Source organism: Lissotriton helveticus, chromosome 10 (assembly GCF_964261635.1).
Source record: "Lissotriton helveticus chromosome 10, aLisHel1.1, whole genome shotgun sequence".
Classification (NCBI taxonomy): Eukaryota; Metazoa; Chordata; class Amphibia; order Caudata; family Salamandridae; genus Lissotriton; species Lissotriton helveticus.
The window spans coordinates 1,074,420,268-1,074,437,763 of NC_136071.1; the positions used below are offsets into that span (position 1 = coordinate 1,074,420,268).

A 17,496-nucleotide genomic window follows, 5' to 3' on the forward strand; every position below is an offset into this window, starting at 1 on the left:
GGAAGATGTCAATGAGTATTAAGAGCCCGCATATTTTTGTGGCTGAGGATTGGTTCAGCGTAATAGCACGAAGCTTCTATAAGGGGTCGCACACCTTAAGTAAGACACATCGGTCTCAACCGGTACTTCAACATATTAACATTGGGTTTGGTTATCTCAATTGCAACAAACATTGGCAAAGTCATGAAGTCTGGCTTATTGATTGTTTGGGTGAGTGTATAGATGGATAGTTGGAAGAGTGAAGGGACTATGCCTCGATTAATGACGGTCATTCATTCATTAAGGCCTGAGTACTGTTTTAAACATACTTTAATCGTAAAAGAGATTGTTTCTTTTTATACCAAATGTGTTTCTAACTATATTTTGGTATTTACTGACGACAATAATGTTTGCTGATAATGTTGGTGTTTGCAATTACTATTATAAAGCACACTATTTTAAAAAGGCTAACAACGACAATAATGTTTTATCCACTGGACACAATTTTATGAAACACAAGGAACCCATTTCTAAATCCAATCTAGCCAAATTATGCAGATCGGCAAACTATTTTCTATCATTTTGTCATTCAATTATAATTCATGTATAAAAAACTCAGCTTTATCGGAAGATAAATGAATGTGTGTTATGCTCATCATCAATATTATATATTCTTTGTTTGCCCGCTGCCGCATAATTAATAGACTTATATCCACATACAGCATATCGCTTCACAATTTCATGACATATTACTCTTTTAATTAGTATGGCCATCTGGCTTTGCCTTTTCACCTTCATCCTAAACCCTGTGAAATCTGATTAATGATGTCTTTTTGGCCAGGTTTTCTAGGACATTGTTCACACATCAATGGAGTAATTGCTCGTAAAATCTCCATTTGCCTCGAATTATAACTTCCCGTGATAACAAAAAGCTAAACTTTGTCTGTTAAGTGTCTGTCGACTAGTAAGGTCGTCCTAATAGATGTTGGTACTCTTTTATGTGAAAAAATTTAACTTATTGCATTGAATTTATAGAGGATAAATGTGTGCAAATAAGATAGTGAACAAAAGTGATTTTAGACATTTGGTGAACAACTTTGAGGACTTTAAAGACTTATGAATTCTTTTGCAAAAACATTATTCATCACTAAATCATCTCTAATCCAAAAGCATTTAACACCAAACCACGAAGATTCCTGTCATGAAGAATCCTCATACACCCGAGAGCACTACAATGTGGCTGTAGAAATGTCCCATATGTGTAAAATAGTATAGGATAAAATATACATGCACAACATATTTATGTTCAAAGAGAACAGATCAATACGCCACTTTTCCCTTGTTAAAAATGACGCAAAAGTGGCGCAAGGTGCTTGTAAATAAGCCCCAATGTATTTAGTCTGCGAAAGGATGAAGGAAAGACCTATATGTAAAGTAGAATGGTTAATGGATGCACCACTTCCGGAAGATGGATGCACTTGAGAGGTTTATCAATTGATGGACAGATTATTCGAGAATCATATGCCAAATTCACACAGTGCCACCATGTGCCATATGGTAAAGGTATGCTTTATATGGGCACTTGATAAAGAGACTCTCTCCCACTAAGGTGGGCTGGACACCCTTATAGACAGTATGTCTTCAGCTTGTGTGTGGAGGTGCTGTAAAGTACTCAACACTGTTACCTCTTTTCAAAGGTCATTACCTTTTTGAATCCATCTTTAAGTCTGGCTATAGCTATCTTTAGTAGCTGTGGGAAAGACATCAAGTCTCCACAACAACAAGGTACAGAAAGCCATTTTCAACCACTGGTGACTTTTACACAAAGGTGGTGTGCCAACTGGCTTTATACAACTAACTGGGCTTCAGTTGCGTTCTCATACAGGGGAGCAGGACACCAGCCGCGGATGACGTGGTTGGGCACCGTCGAATTGCATTTTTTATTTGTTCATAACTTCCAAAAAGGTCGACACATTTCACAAAACGTAAAACAATAATTACCACAAAACATAAAACAATAATAAAAAAAGGTAATTTGTAGTAAAACAAATAAAAATGATGATTCTACATTAAAAACATGATAACAATCACAAGAAGTTCTTGGGACAATAATAAAAAGCATTTTGCTTTCTTAAGAAAACATGATCAAACATTGTCGACTTAATACAAAGAAAAAATAGCTCAGATCTTGGGGTTTACAATTGCAAAGAGGATAAATAGCTTTGTTCGAATGCTTCCCTACATATCTACCTATGGTGCATTTTAGCTGCAAATTTTTATTCCTCAAACTCCACAAGAAACATCACATGACATGTTCCTGCAATAAAATAGCTTTCTATATCCCGTCAGACTGCTCAGCCTTGTGAAATAAAGACTAGACTGCACACCACAGAATTTTCAGGGATATCCCTTCTTGTAAGATTGCCGCAATGAATGTGATGAGGTGAGCACTGCATCACATCAGAGGATTCCATTCATTACTACTGTCCAAGGTTGCTGCATCTCTGGGGGTACCCAATTAGGAGAGTGCCTAAGATTTTAATAAAAAAATAGTTTTGTGATTTGGTTTCTTGATGTATGTGCACAGTGCATCTGAAGGAAGGTACTGAAACGTTATGTTCCTATCAGTATGGGAGTTCTACTTTAAATGTACAATGTTCATTTTTGTCTCCCACAACTTCGCAGAGTCTCCAATCGCCCGGTTGTCTTCGTAGTCATCTTAGAACTGAAACGTGTTTCAGTCAAGTGAAGGGTATCTCTTCTTAGACACCACATGATCTAGAATAAAGAAAAAAAAATGTTCAGATTTAAAATAGACATTTATCATTGCATTCTTAAAAAATCAACCTTTGACTACATTTTATATGAAAATAACCTAGCAAATGCATTTGCTGGAGAATTGTCCAATCGATTAAGACTATATTTCTAATAGTTTTTGCTTGATGCATGTACTGCAGTAACGCAAAATGTGTTAATGCGTTTTAGGAGTCTTCACCCTGAGGTGGTACTTCAACTGACCTTTAAACCTTTGCTTTCTTGTGGACAAGGCAGGTGCTGCTACTCCTGATCTTTTTGCCTCCACAGGGGAAAAGGTGCAGAGCACAAAATGTGTGTGATGCCCTAGAAACTGTAAGCTAACCGTGGTGCCATTAGGTATGGCTTACGCAGATATGTATCTCAAGTCCGTCTAAGTATCCAAACAACATCCACCCATGCTTCTGCATCACCATTTATATTTTGTTTTTGTGTGTGTTTGTCTGTGTGTGCATGTGTGCACATATGGATGATAAGAGTGCCTGGATCTGTGATTTCTGTTTCTACATCCAAACATACCACACAGCTGCACTTTTCATTACAACATAACAATGTATAAACCTAAAACAATGCAGACTTATTGAGTTTGCCAAAGCATGTTTCTAGTCCTAACAATATGATTGTAAGTTTTCTAAGAATTTGTGATTGCATTCACAGTGTGCTCTTATTGAGCACAAGATAAGTTCTGTATATACGTTGTGAAGCAGAATCTTTTCAAATTTTTTGATTCTGACTTTGAAACTTTGCAGGTTATTGATCCACTCAGCATCACCTGAAACTATATCTCCTGAAAAAGACTTTTTATAAAATTAATTTTCTTGCTGGAAGTTTTCTGTTAGAATAGCCTCAGCATTTTTGGGATAATTAAGATGTTGTGGAATTAATTAAAAAGATAATATGAAGGGCATATACACACAATTTATTAGTATATGGGCAATATCCAAGCCACTTCAAGGATTATTACTGCTCTAGTTGCAGTGAGATGTATTGTGCACTTAATCTCATAACTGAGCAACCGTTGATGCTTACATGGAACGTTTCGTTCGTAGATACTGAGACCTAGAGGACCAGTGATACCATCTGACATGTCCTTGCACTGGAACAGACTCTGCCTCTTGTTCATTAACTATGCCAATGTCCAGTAGCATTCATCAAAGTTCCTAATTAAAGAGAATCATATGCTGAAATCTGCTAATGTGCTTCCATTCTCAGCTGCTTTGCCCCACCTTTCATCTGTGTACTTGTTATATTGGGCTGTTAATATCACAAGCTACAGGGAAGAAAGTACTCACAGAGTAAGGTGAGCTATCCACCCCCCTCTGGTTTTATGTTATTCTGTAATTGTCACTGGCTGTAAGTCTAATGAGAGTGCTTCACGTTATCCTTTTGATTTTGACAAGCAGAACACAAGGCCTCAACTGGCGAGGAGCTGTACCAAACTTACCAAACAAAGGGCAGTGCCTTTTTGGCTACCCAAGAACTGGAATACCCCCTGGGGAACCACCTCAGAGACTTTATAATAGTTTTATCTCTGTCCGGGCTGTAAAATGCAAGCAGCCCAGAGCTCAGACTCTCCATACTTGCTTTTTATAATGTAAATAACCCACTCTCTTTTTTTTGCTTGCGTACAAAACCCAATATTCTAATTTGACTTGCAACACACTCAGTATCCATAGCAGAGCATGTCTAATGGAGATCCTTGTAATCAATGAGATAACATGGACAAGTAACATACAATTTGACACAAAACATTAGCAACTTATGCATACAACTAACAGTGTGAAGAGCAGGCATATGAATAATAATTTGGTATGTATATGTGTAATATCAAGTACATCAATGCAATTCTTATTTAGGTCTTGCTGCAGACATCTCCAGCTGCTCAACCAGTCAACTTTTTAAAAACTACAATAGATAGAAGAACAGAGCGAGAGAGAGCGAGAGAGAGCGAGAGAGAGCGAGAGAGAGAGAGAGAGAGAGAGCGAGAGAGAAAGAGAGTGAGAGAGGAAGGATTTTGAGTTTGCCCTTTGATTCTTAATGTGTTTCCCATGCTTTTCCATTGCTGTCATGGGCTATTCATGAAACACCCAATGCTATTTATTGGTTGATCCAATTGTTCCATTTGTTTTCCCATTAAATTTGGATGTTGGGTTCAAGTAATGCATGTGATAGACTGAAGATGTGACATGACATGTAGCTTCTAGCTGAAAGCCCATGTAATGATGTAAAGACATGCCAGCACATATGTTTTCCTAAAGATGCAATAAGAATACTGTTCTTTCTTCAAAAATATGTACTAGTCAATAGTTTGCTGCGTAAGCCTTTTAAGTTCACCACTTACAATGCAGAGTAGGTTTCTAGCTTGCTTTCATAACACTCTTCTTTGCTTAGCACTGTTAATGATTCACCAAAGGCTTCCTACATCCATTTTCTTTCATCCCAAAATGATATTTCATTGTGGGATTTCTTTCTAGAATACAAGGGACTAACAAACGCAAACTTATACAATTACTCAACTTTTATCAAAGACTTCTCCTAACAAGAATTCTGACCCATTGACTTTGCCAATACTTGTTAGCCCTTGTGTCACTGAAAATATATTCCTGACCAAACCAAATGACTACTAATTTATTTGCAAACTAAGGTAAATGTAGCTTCTTTCATAAGTATCATACATATGCAGGGCTCCTTATGATACAGCCCTATATGCATACATTTGAAACCAGAAAGAGTCTTCCCCATGCTACACAATATACTGAAGGCCTAACTCTTCGGCTTTTTAGACTTGTTTAAGACTAGCGTTCAACTGCACACCTTAGCCAACTATCTCCAGGATAATGGACACACTCAAACATTTCTCAATGGTACATTGCTACACTTTCCATTGAAATATACCAGACAATGCTTTTGACCACTTATCATGGCCTGCTCACTATTGTGCCATTCTGCTGAGCACCAAGGCTTTAACATATTGCTACCTTCCAACTTTCAGTCTCAGGGATGTCCATCCCTTGATGCCATCTAATTCAATATGATCCTTTCGGATAGAGTACAGTGGCGTAGAGTGCAGTGCATAGAGTGGTGTGTAGAGTAGACTAGAGTGGAGCAGCATAGATTGCAGTGGTATAGAGTGGAATGTGCAGGGTGGAATGGCATGGGGCAGTAGAATTGCATATAGAGGAGTGGCATAGAGTAGATTCTTTTAGCGTAGAGTACGTTAAAATACTGGAAGCCCACGTGGCTAGGTGCTTGTCGAGCTTCATTGAACTATCAGACTACTTAGAGCCAAATCAGGCTGGCTTTCGACCTGCGCACTCTACTGAGGCTGTGATCCTGGCAGTCCTGGACATTCTTAGAGCTAACGCAGTCAGGGGCATCCACCAGGCTCTGGTACTCCTGGATTTGTCGGCCGCGTTCGACACGGGGGACCACAACATCTTGCTGAACCGTGTCGAGCAGGCTGGCCTGCGAGGACCCGCACTCAGCTGGATCAAATCTTTTCTTCCTGATCGCACTCAAGCTGTAAAGCTCGGAATGTTCACCGCCCCTATGCTCACCTCCACATGCGGGTCCCACAGGGCTCATCCCGCTCCCCACTATTGTTCAATCTGTATCTCAGGCCCTTGATCCACCCACTAAAAAACAGAAAGATCGCCATTTTCAACTATGCTGATGATCTTCAGCTTATATTCCCACTAGACTCCCCTGACTCTGCTGCTGAATCTCAGGCTAGTATGCTTCACATCCAGCGCTGGATGGATCTGAACCACCTGGAACTCAACCCAGGCAAAATGGAACTAGTGCTACCTGGGAAGAGCGAGATGTGCTGGGGCCCGCACTATTGGCCGGCGGAATTGGGGTCACCCCCTACTCCATCCCCCTTGGTAAAAAGTTTAGGGGTAACCATTAATGTAGATCTCTCGCTCAGTGGACAGGTGGGAGCAGTGATCTCCGCCAGTTTCTTTCAACCGCGCAAAATCAAGAAAGTCGCCCACCTGCTGACTCATCCAGCCCTCATACAGGTGGTGATAGCCCTGGTCCTCTCTCGACTCAACTTTTCGAACTCTATTACCTTGGCCTCCCTACTAAAACGCCTCCAAAATGTTCAGAATCAGGCAGCAAGACGTATCTATAAACAGCCTAAATGGCTCTCAGCCAGACCCGGGCTACTGAAACTTCACTGGCTACAGATGGCTCAATGGGTAGCCTTTAAGACCGGATGCCTAGCCTTTAAAGCCTTGCATGGCAAAAGCCCCAGATTTATCAACAGTATGATCGTGAAGCACGCACCCCTGCAAAGTCTCAGCTCGGCCCACCTCCACCTGCTTACTATCCCCTCCTTTAAATAGAAACGGCAAGGAGGCTGTCGCTTCTCTTATCTAGCTCCGAAGCTCTGGAATTCTCTTTCCCTGGCACTCAGGAGCTGCGATGACCTCCTGAGCTTCAGGAAAGCCTTAAAGACCTGCTTATTTGAGCAAGCCTACGCATAGTCACTCTGCTGCGACATTCCTAACGACTAGCGCCATGCAACCCTCGGGTGAACGTGCGCGCTTTATAAGTTGTTATTAACATAACATAAGGTGGTGCAGGGTAAAGTGGAGTGGTTAAGGATAGAGTGCAGAGATGTAAAGTAGTGGCATAAAGTTGTGTAGAGTACATTGGCATGGAGGGCTGTGGTGCAGAGTACCTTAGAGTGGCATACAATGTAGTGGCATATAGTGCAGTGTATGATATTTTAATGGACACGTTTTTAAAAATAATAGGTGTACAATTTTATGTTACATACTCAAATCGGCGTTTTACTCACTGTATTGTTTAAAGACCAAGGTCATAATAAACATATATTTTGACTTGACTTGACATTGGCACAGAGATGAGTGGTGCAGTGTAGAGTGCAGTGGCATCGAGTGCAGTGGTGAAGTTTAACACAGAGTTAAGTGGCTGAGAGTACAGTATTGCAGAGTAGAGTGTCTTAGAGTGCAGTGGTGTAGAGTGCATTGGCATAGAGTGCCGTGGCTTAGAGTAGTGTGTTGCAGAGTGAAGTGCTGTAGTGAGCAGTGGTATATATTTGTGGAGAGTAGAATAAAGTGGCATAGAGTGCAGTGACGTAGAGCGTAATGGGATAGAGTGGCATAGCGTGCATTGGAGACGACTGCAGTGGGGCAAGAAGAGTGTTGCCAAGTAGATTGCTGCATAGAGTAGAGTGGCATAGAGTGCATTGGAGTAGAGTAGACTGTTTCAGAGTAGAGTGAAGTGGCATACAGTGGAGTGGTGCAGGGCACAGTGGAGTGGTACAGGGTCAAGTGGAGTGGCATGTGGTTGAATGCACTGGCATAGAGTGAAGTGGTGTAGAGTGTAGTAGAGTGACCTAGACTGGAGTTCTGTAGAGTGCAGTGGTGAAGAGTGCATCGTGTGGTAGTGCCCTGCCATCACAGAAAACACATCTTCAATTGAAATGACCATTACATTTGCACAGACATATGGTTTGGAAATGTCATCACCTAGTGTATTGATTCATTTCAATGGCATTAAAATAGTTGTTTCCACGACACTTCAGGATTAGACCCAGTAACGAGCATGACTGTCACATAATTCTTCTCACTTTGAAGTCAGAGGAAGCATCTTAAACACCAAACTCGCTCAGACGACAGAGCCGGATATTTGATCTCTGTCTGTGAAAGCACAGCAAATGAGATAAGATAAGAACACTATTTAAAGGCCTGTTTATGGAAAGGAAACACTCAGTAGGATATTATAAATAATGTTTGGGCATGGGAAGGGACGAGCTCAAGCTGGACAGCCTCAAACAAATAAAGCCAGCAAATAAAGAGCAAAATAATATGAGTTGTAAATCAAAAATCCAATGGTAAGTAACGTCGGAATGCATTCCCATGGAAGTTTTTCCAAATGTCTTCAAAATGTCCTTTTAAAGTTAGTTGTGCTGTCTGGTAGGCTTTGACCTAAAAATGAAGTAAGTACATTTGCCTAATGCTTCCCTTAATTTTAAGCATTTCAGTTGTGATGTCATCTCTTATATTTAATAGGGATGACAAGTCATGGACCAATAAAAAATGAATATGTCTTTATTTCATTGACCTCCCTTGGTAGTTATTACCTGAAACACAAAATGCAGTACATCTCACACATTTTCCGTTTCCAGGTGATGCTTGACGGTACCTGTTACCATTGCATCATTTGTTTTATATGAATGACAAATATCTGTACAAAGGTATTAATTTTACATTGGTTCGCATGCAACGTCAACTGGGTTTTAACAAGTTGAATATAAGAGCTTATTCTTTGTAGTAGCCTACTTTGTTGCAATTTTTATAGAGCAATAAAAGAATATTTAACCGAAGAGACATGTTGTGTTTGTCCACATGCTAACATTTGTCCTTCACTTCCACAGCTTCTGCCAACAAGATCAGTTGCCAATTACTTTCCAGTCCTGTGTGGTTGCAAAGGAATGCCAAGTGGCGGAATGGTCAGAGTGGAGCCCTTGTTCAAGGACGTGCTCCACGTCATTTCCTGTTGGGAATCGCACAAGAACGCGGGCGGTCACCCAACTTCCCATTGGTAGTGAAAATGAATGCCCGGAACTGGAGGAAACCGAACAGTGTACCCCAGCTGTAGAAGGCGTCCCAGCTTGTGCTGTGTATGTATGCATTTTGTTCTATTGCAGTCTCCAACACCGTTTCTCTTCAATGAACTAGGCATAATCTGTGGTCCTGCATATGTAAATTAGAAGAGGGGATCTTAATGTCCCCCCTTCATGGGCATCTGCAACGTGAATGAGTACTGCTGTTTTACAACTCACACTTTTAGGCTAAAGAAATACCAGGCTTATACTTTTAAGGCAGTGTACCATGCTGAATCACCCGTAGGCCTCGCCGCATTGTGCATGTTGAACCTTATAGCTCCAACTACCTCCACACTGCTTCCGTTTTCAGGAATGAGTAAAGCCATTCCTCGCTGCTATTTTCCAATTCCACCCGGCTTCCACAGCTAAAACAACACAATATTCACCGACATATTTAGGCGCAATATCCCGTTTTTTAATTAAAATAATTATAATAATAATGCAACTAAAGGCTGCAACTCTGTGCCAGATTAGTTTACACCCTTATTACATATTTTTTCATCGTGTAGCCCCATTCCTTTTCTCAAATCAAGATACCCGAACAAAAGCATTCTTGAAGCTTCCTGTTTTCCCCTAAAGTTCATCAAGTTTTCTAGGAACAGTGGTAATACACTTCACTGTTTCCATTTCAAAAGTTTGTAGGGTCATTATCTTTCTCGTTTACTACAACTGTGCCCTCTTACAGACACCTCTATGTAAGTGTTGTGGTGTGACACGAGATATACATTTTTTTGCTTTCAGGCCTGTGGGTTTCCCCCCTCCAAATATTTTGCAAAGCTGAATGTGGATATGTAGTAATGTAGTATGGGCATTGTATGAAATACCATCAACCATACTAGTTTCTCCAATTGCATATCTGTTTGGACCAACCAATGAAATTCCTCGTGGGGGTAGGCCATCATTTATCTTAAGGAAAAGGTTCCTGTCAGTGTTAGCTCAGTGGCAACTTCAACTAAACTGAACAAACTCGGCACATTACTGAGTTCCCTAAAAATACCAGACCTCATTTCCCTTGACGTAGGGCAGGTTGAAGCCTCCCCGCTCATTCATAGGTTCTGTGGGTCCCCAGGTAATCTTCAGCTCTATCCCAGGACTTCCAATTACGAATGAATGGGAGCTTGATACTTAGGTGTTGATGTATTTTCCAAATGCACCTCACACATCTCTGAGAGAGCAGTATGGGGTCCTGAAGAAAGCTTTTCGAGTCTTGACCCTGCATCAGGCAGCCACATAAAAAGGGGCATAACACCTTTTTTCACTCATTCTGGCATTTTAACTATCCACTGCCAGTTATCAGTCTACAAAGGAGCTCCTGGAGACAAATAGGCATATTCCGATCATGATAAATTATCTAGATTTCTAGGCTTCAAGGACTTACCTCTTACCATTGATAATTCATTGCATCAGAGTTGGCAAAACTGGTTCAAGTCTGAGACAGGGCCCTCTCCGAACCTACCCTTGAATGAATGGGGTCTCGTGCAGCGCCTGCTGGACAGGCAGCCACGGCCCGTGGAGGGAGTTATGGTGGGGGGGAGAGGCGGGGCAGGGGAGGGGCATGGTGGGGGGCACCTCCCACCCTGCCCCTCCCCCGCTCCGCCTCTCTGCCCCACCTAAACTCCCTCCACGGTCCGCGGCTGTGGACAGGAACTGAGCTAGACTTCATTGCTGAGAGAAATCCTGCTCAGAAAAACATCTTTTAACATGACGTACTGCCTCCTCAGCCCACTCGATTGTTTCCCCAGATTGGTCCTCCATCTAGCTCTCACAGACCCCTTTTTCTCTTCAGAGAAACTTGGCTTAACCAGCCTCAAACGTGCTTATTTTGAGACAGTGGTTGCCAGCCGGGTCCACCGGCCTTTACTTTTGAGGACCAGCACTTATTTTTCCTCTTCAGACATTTCCCGTGAGCAAGAGAGAGAAAAGGCACAAAGAGAAAAGAAGGATCAGAGAAAGATGGAACATCTGTCACAATGAGAGAAAGCAGGAATCTGCAAAAGTGAAAGGGAAGGGGTGGGACTGTCTGGTAGTTGATTAAAGAAGCATGAGGCAAATACACACTACGCAGCCTTGGTGTGGAGCACGTCATTGCCGGCCGTTGGCTTCTTAGCAGAGCTTTGAGCACTGGCACTTTTTCTTGTACACATTAAGCACGTAGTCTCAACATTGTGTGGTGACATCACATGCATTGGCCTGAGGGTCATAAGACCAGCTACTTTACACTGAATCACCACACTAGATCATACTCCTAAACAATCACCCCTCTCCCCCAAATGATAACAAACCATCCAAGGAAAAATCCCTCTGTCTCTTAAAGAAAGCAACACATAGTACTTTCCCCAGTTACTCCAGTGTCCATGCTATCTACAACTCCTGAGGCTCTTGAACAAATCCACGAGAAACCTCTGATCATGGCAGCCCTGGCATTCAGAAAATGGAGAATACAGAAGTAAGGGGCTTATTTACAAGGAAGTGGCGGAGCGCCGCATTAGCCTCCTTGGCTTAACGCCGCGCTCTGCCACTTATGAAACGCAGGGCTGCACTGTATTTACAAGAATATGGTGCAGCCTTGCATTTCCCCCTGCATTGGTGCTGATTTGGCTGCCTAACACCAATACAGGCTCCCTTACACTATAGTGCAAGGGAGCCTGCATTGAGGGAAATTATTGTTTATGTGCAGGAAGGTGTTCTTTCCTGCACATAAATAATCTGAAATGGCATTTTGAAACTTCTATGTGTGCTGAATTAAGTTGTAAAACGTAATTTTTTTGAAATGATAATTTATGTGCAGGAAGTGACACCTTCCTGCACATAAACAATCATTCATAGTGATTTCCTATTTCTATATGTGCTGCACAACGCAGCACACATAGAAACAGCAAAAACAAGGAGAAAATAAACAGTTTTCCTAGTTGCGCCAGGGTAAGACCAGGTTTTCCCTGGTCTTAAGTTTGGCACTGACTCATCTTACGCCACCCTTGTAAATATGGGACAGCATCAAAATCAGTGGGTGTTGCGGTGGAACACGGACCACAACACCCATTGTCTGCCCCTTTCATGCTAAGTATAGGGTGAAAGTGTGCCTTATTCACAATGCGGTATTAAGCCACGTTAAGTGTCTTAAAGCAGCCTTTTGAATAAGGCGAAGCCCCTATCACCACCACAATATTGAGAAAAGTGACGTTGTGGTGTCGATAGTGGCTCGTAAATATGCCCTTAAGTTTCTATGGAACTGCAAACCCATATTTGTGTTAGAAGCTAAGGACAATGTGTTTTTCAAACCAATTATTGACCACATAGGAAAAAAATGTGTCGTGACCCGACAGATAGGGCGACAGGACAGGAGGACACTAGGACCCTGTGGGTCATGAGGGAGGTGACCAGGTCACTGGACACCACATCCGGTTAGGGACAGGAAGGACGGCAGACTGACCAGGACGGGCACAGGGACGAACGTGTATGTGACCAGCAGCGCAGAGAAAGTAAATAAAAGAATCGTTGAGCAACCAACCTGTGTGCCGAGTTTGGTGTTCGTCTGGTGTCCACTAGAGAGACACGACAAAATGAAAATTCCCTATTCAAAAAGACGACCAGCAAAATCTAAGAGTGCAAGCTTTCATCTGCATGTTGAATAGGGAAAACTCCCTCAGATGCTGTATTTACGGAAAGTGCAGAAAAATATCTATTCCCCAAGGCCTTCCTATCAAGAGGATTCCGTTGCATGTCTAATGCCACCACACGTGCAGCGTGAGCAGATTGTGATACATAAAACGTTCAGAAACTGTGGCATGTATAGGTTTGAGAGAAGCGGCACACCAACTTTCGATGGCTGTTTATCTTCTGTAAATAAGCAGCAGTATTTTTTTTCAATACTTTATCTTGCTTGGTACAGTGGATGCTCAATCCAGCATTTGTAGTTTTTACTATAAAGGCTAGCATTGTGTTTCTTTACACATTTTGTTCTTTTCGATGGCCCATTAGCGCGTTTCTTTCACACCTGTGAATACGTAAGACTGCTGAAGGCAACTGTCAAGCATGTCTTTTTTTCTTACACTGACAATTAAAATACAAGACCCAGCAGGTAAATTGGCATAACTCTTGAATTATTTAGCAGAACACAACCCTGACTGCGAGTTTTAGGATTTAATGGACATTTTTGGCACACATCCTGCGCAGGAGTGAACATTTCCTACTTAAACATATGCTAGACTCTAGCAGGTAAACCCACTAGGCTAGATTACAAAACATTTTTTACTGGTGCTATTATCAAGATAGTGCTTGTTCTAAACACTTTTAATGACACAAATGTTAAAGCAGTGTTCTGGAGATGGTAATGTGTGGCAAGAACGTTTATGCACATTTGATGTGTGGCATTTTGATGTGTTGGTGATATGTTCTGTTTTTTTTGTGCTGCTGTCTTTTTGTGCTGCATTATTGTGTTATGAGTTTGTTGTTTGCTCGTCATTTTTTGTGTTGCAGTTTGTATTGACAGTTTTATTGTGATGTGCCATGTTATGTTTTAATTGCGGTGTTGTGTTGCTTTGTGTATGTTATACTTTTATGTTTAATTTATTTTCACTTTAAATATGTCAACAAATGCATCTATTTTTCAGGTAAATCAGCACATGCCTTAACCTCTACCATGAAAACTGTGGCTGTTGCCAGTGCTAACTTTAATGATACGACTGCCTTTGTCTAGCTTATTTGTGCTTGAGTGGGGTACAGTTATGAGGTCAGCAGTCAAGTATGAGATTTCAGAACATCATAATTTGAATGTGGAGAAATAGGCCCTCAAACACACCTCTCCCACACTCCAATAAGTTGGATGTCTTGTAATATCGTAATATTTATGATCCGAAACTGTACTAATGGCAAGTACAGATAATTCAGACTGAGTTTTAATAGGTAATATGTTATAATGACAACTTGCTTTTGATATAGCGTTTAATCACTACCATTTCCCGGTTCTATCATACGCTGCTGAACTCTTGAGAATGGAAGCCGGAGTAAACTTTGCTATGGTTCAATCTCATCATATCTAGTCCATTGTTTTTTTGAGTGGTATTATCCAACAGAGCCATTCTGCCTACTTCAAATATATTTGCTTCAATACAGGGTTTATATTTGAATCTATAGTGCTGTTTACATACTAGATTTAGACTTCATAGAATTCTACAAGATTACACTTTGGGTCTGATTCAGAAAGGTAAACTTTTGCATAAGCTTACGATTGGTTGGTTTGTACAAAGGGATTTATGAGTAGGAGCAGTCTCCATACATAAAAAGTAGGTTTTTATTAATGTATGGACACACCTTAATCGAAAAGATAGTACTCATAAATCCCTTTGTGAATACCAAACAATTTTAAACTTACACAAAAGTGTAAGTTTACCTTTGACAATGAGGCCCTTTAAATTTGAAAAAGAATAAGTTGATTTCCAAGCATAGGGCCTGATTCTTGAAGAAACAACATTAAAACAGTGCTTAAAATTGTGAAAAAATCATTGCTAGGGCGCTCGTCAGGAGGCCATTGCAGCTTGCACCACCCGTGGCCCGCTCCAGCACTGCCAATGACAGTACCAACTGAACTACTAACCATCACACTCCTACAAGTGTGACAATGCAGACGATCCTAGTCACCCAACACTATAAGAAAGGCTTGGGAGACAGGTGTTAGTCCTTTTTAACGTAAATAGAAATAATAATTGTTGCTGTGCTCATTCCTAAATTAGACAGTCAGTACCTGTGGCAGAGTGTCATAAGTTCCGGTGTTGATAATTAAATGCTGGTGACAAGCACCGGAAACCACCCGATAAAATTAAGCACTGCGTTAAAGTGGGGGCAGACATGTATATGTCTTCTGAAGGTACTTTTACTTTTTTTTTTATTCATAGATATTTCCAGAAGCATGCCTGAAAAGCTATGCAAAGTTTTGCTTGCCAAGTGTACCTCTGGGAATGTTATGTGAGACATTAACAACATTCTTATTCCTGCTGTGCTTAATTCTACATAGTGTAGAAATATGTAGAAGGGAAATGAAACCCACTATGCAAATGCACACTTTTCTGTTTCTATGCAGTGAAAACACAAACATTTCTAAACATGGGAAAGCCTTAATGACCCATGGAAAGGAAGGTGAGGTTTGGATAATCTGGGAGGTAAGAACATTAGAGAAAGGCAGGATGAGAATGTTAGGATCATGGAGCCTCTGGAAGGTTGGTGCTGAGAGACAGAAGCCGGGTCTTACAGATCAGACAAAGAAGGACGACCAATTAGATTTGCATTTGGACAGCATCACAGGATGTTTTAGCAGTTGAATGGCAGCAACAGCTGTTTAGGTGCATGGTTCTCACTTGCTTAGTTTGATCACTGTTTTGGCATTTCCCTGCGCCTTATTTTAGATCTACTTTTGCCCCTTGTGTTTCCTCCTTGTTGTGACTGTGTGATCCTCTGAAGACCATTATTCAAATTGACTTACACCTGCTGTGTGATATTCGATGCAACCAACACTTCTCAGCATCTCCTCATGCTCTCGAGCTCCAGGACGACTGCTGTGTACTTTCTGGGTCTAATATTTTCATACAGTTGCAGAGCATAAGGTAAAGGCACAAGGATTGGCGATTGTTATGTAACTGGTGTGCTGACACCACAGCCATTGCTTACCATATGCCTCTATGGTCATAGTTTGATTTGCTGTTTCAGGGGCATGTGTGATTCCTCAAGACCTCCAAGGGTGAGAGTGTAAAACCAAGCAGCAAAATATATAAATGCCTAGAAGATATGACATCTATGCTAGTGTGTTTCCTCTCCCCTCCGCAATCCCCATTTTCCACTATTATGAACTAGTAGATTGAATGAATGAAGGGATTTTATAAATAACAAACGATCACCCCAAGGGGTATCTCGGTGCTACCATCTAAGAACAAAGAATGTTTGTCCACTCATCGCTAAAAGAAAGTAAGAGGAAAGAAATAGATACAATTAAAGCTGGGAAAGAGATTTTCTGAAGGTTGGGATGTAGTGTAGTTCCTATATTCCCAATAGGCTCTGCGCATTGGAATAATATAAACAGCAGTGTAGACATAGGACTGAGGTCGACTAGGTCTCTACTGACTATATTAGACTTAATTAGTTTTGCCAGCTAGCTCATAGGTCACTAGAAACTTTCTCGAATAAACAAGGAGGAGTTTAACTTCCCTGGATAGACAAGAAGGGATTAGCTTCTGACAACCATATAATATGACAACTTTGCTCCCTCAGAATAAGAGTGTATCTCTAGAGTTGTGTGAAAACAATAGACAGTTATTTCACTCAGTCAATCGTGCATACTTAGTTTCACCAGAGTGCAGAGGAATAGAGTGACGGGCGTTTTCAATAAAAGGTGTTATTTATTGAGCAGTCTTCTTTCTCATGCAAGAGAAATGAATTGCCACAATTGCAATACTTAACATAAAGTAAAGTGCGTACAGTAAAAGTAGTATTATGAAATAATACTGTAAAAGCATGGATATGGTTTCTTAGCCATATGATACTTTAAAATGGATAAAATATAAACATACATAAAAACATTGACTAACGTACTCAACTGGCGCTTCTAATCTACGCCTACCCCGGTGTACCTGACCTAAGCCTAATACGTGGGAAGGAGTAAGGAAGTAGCAGTTTAAGTTAAGTTGGCTTTTGCCAAGGAATCTGAATCAAGAATTCTCTTAAGGGTTTAGTCAGCTCCGTACCTTGGTAATAGAATGTAGGAGGTCTGGTATCTCTCTCTCAGGACTCGATATCCCAGAAGCCCCCAAGGGTGGCTAGAAACACCGGAGCTGGAATTTTCTCGACTGGAGAAAAAGACAGCGTCTTTCTCAGTGCGTCAAAAGGGAGGGGCGGCGTCCGTGGGCTCTCGCATCAGCTGGGCTCTCGGGCAAGTAGATAGCCGTGCTCCAAACCACCGTGTGTTTGCTTAAGGCAACATTGGTATATTTATACCTGAAAGGTGCCGGGTTTGACGTAAGGTTGGACATAAGATGTCAATAAAAGATGTCACTAGCCGTTCTTTCAGTGCTCGCAGG

General features: G+C 41.3%; 1 protein-coding gene across 1 annotated transcript in view; it reads left to right on the forward strand.

Moving 5' to 3' along the window:
* THSD7A (thrombospondin type 1 domain containing 7A) overlaps positions 1–17,496 on the forward strand; it is a 1,031,465-nt gene that overhangs the window by 486,326 nt on the left and 527,643 nt on the right. Inside the window, exon 3 of the mRNA XM_078663785.1 lies at positions 9,203–9,448. Within this exon, the coding sequence (XP_078519911.1) occupies positions 9,203–9,448 (246 nt within the window). The remainder of the gene's footprint in view (positions 1–9,202; positions 9,449–17,496) is intronic.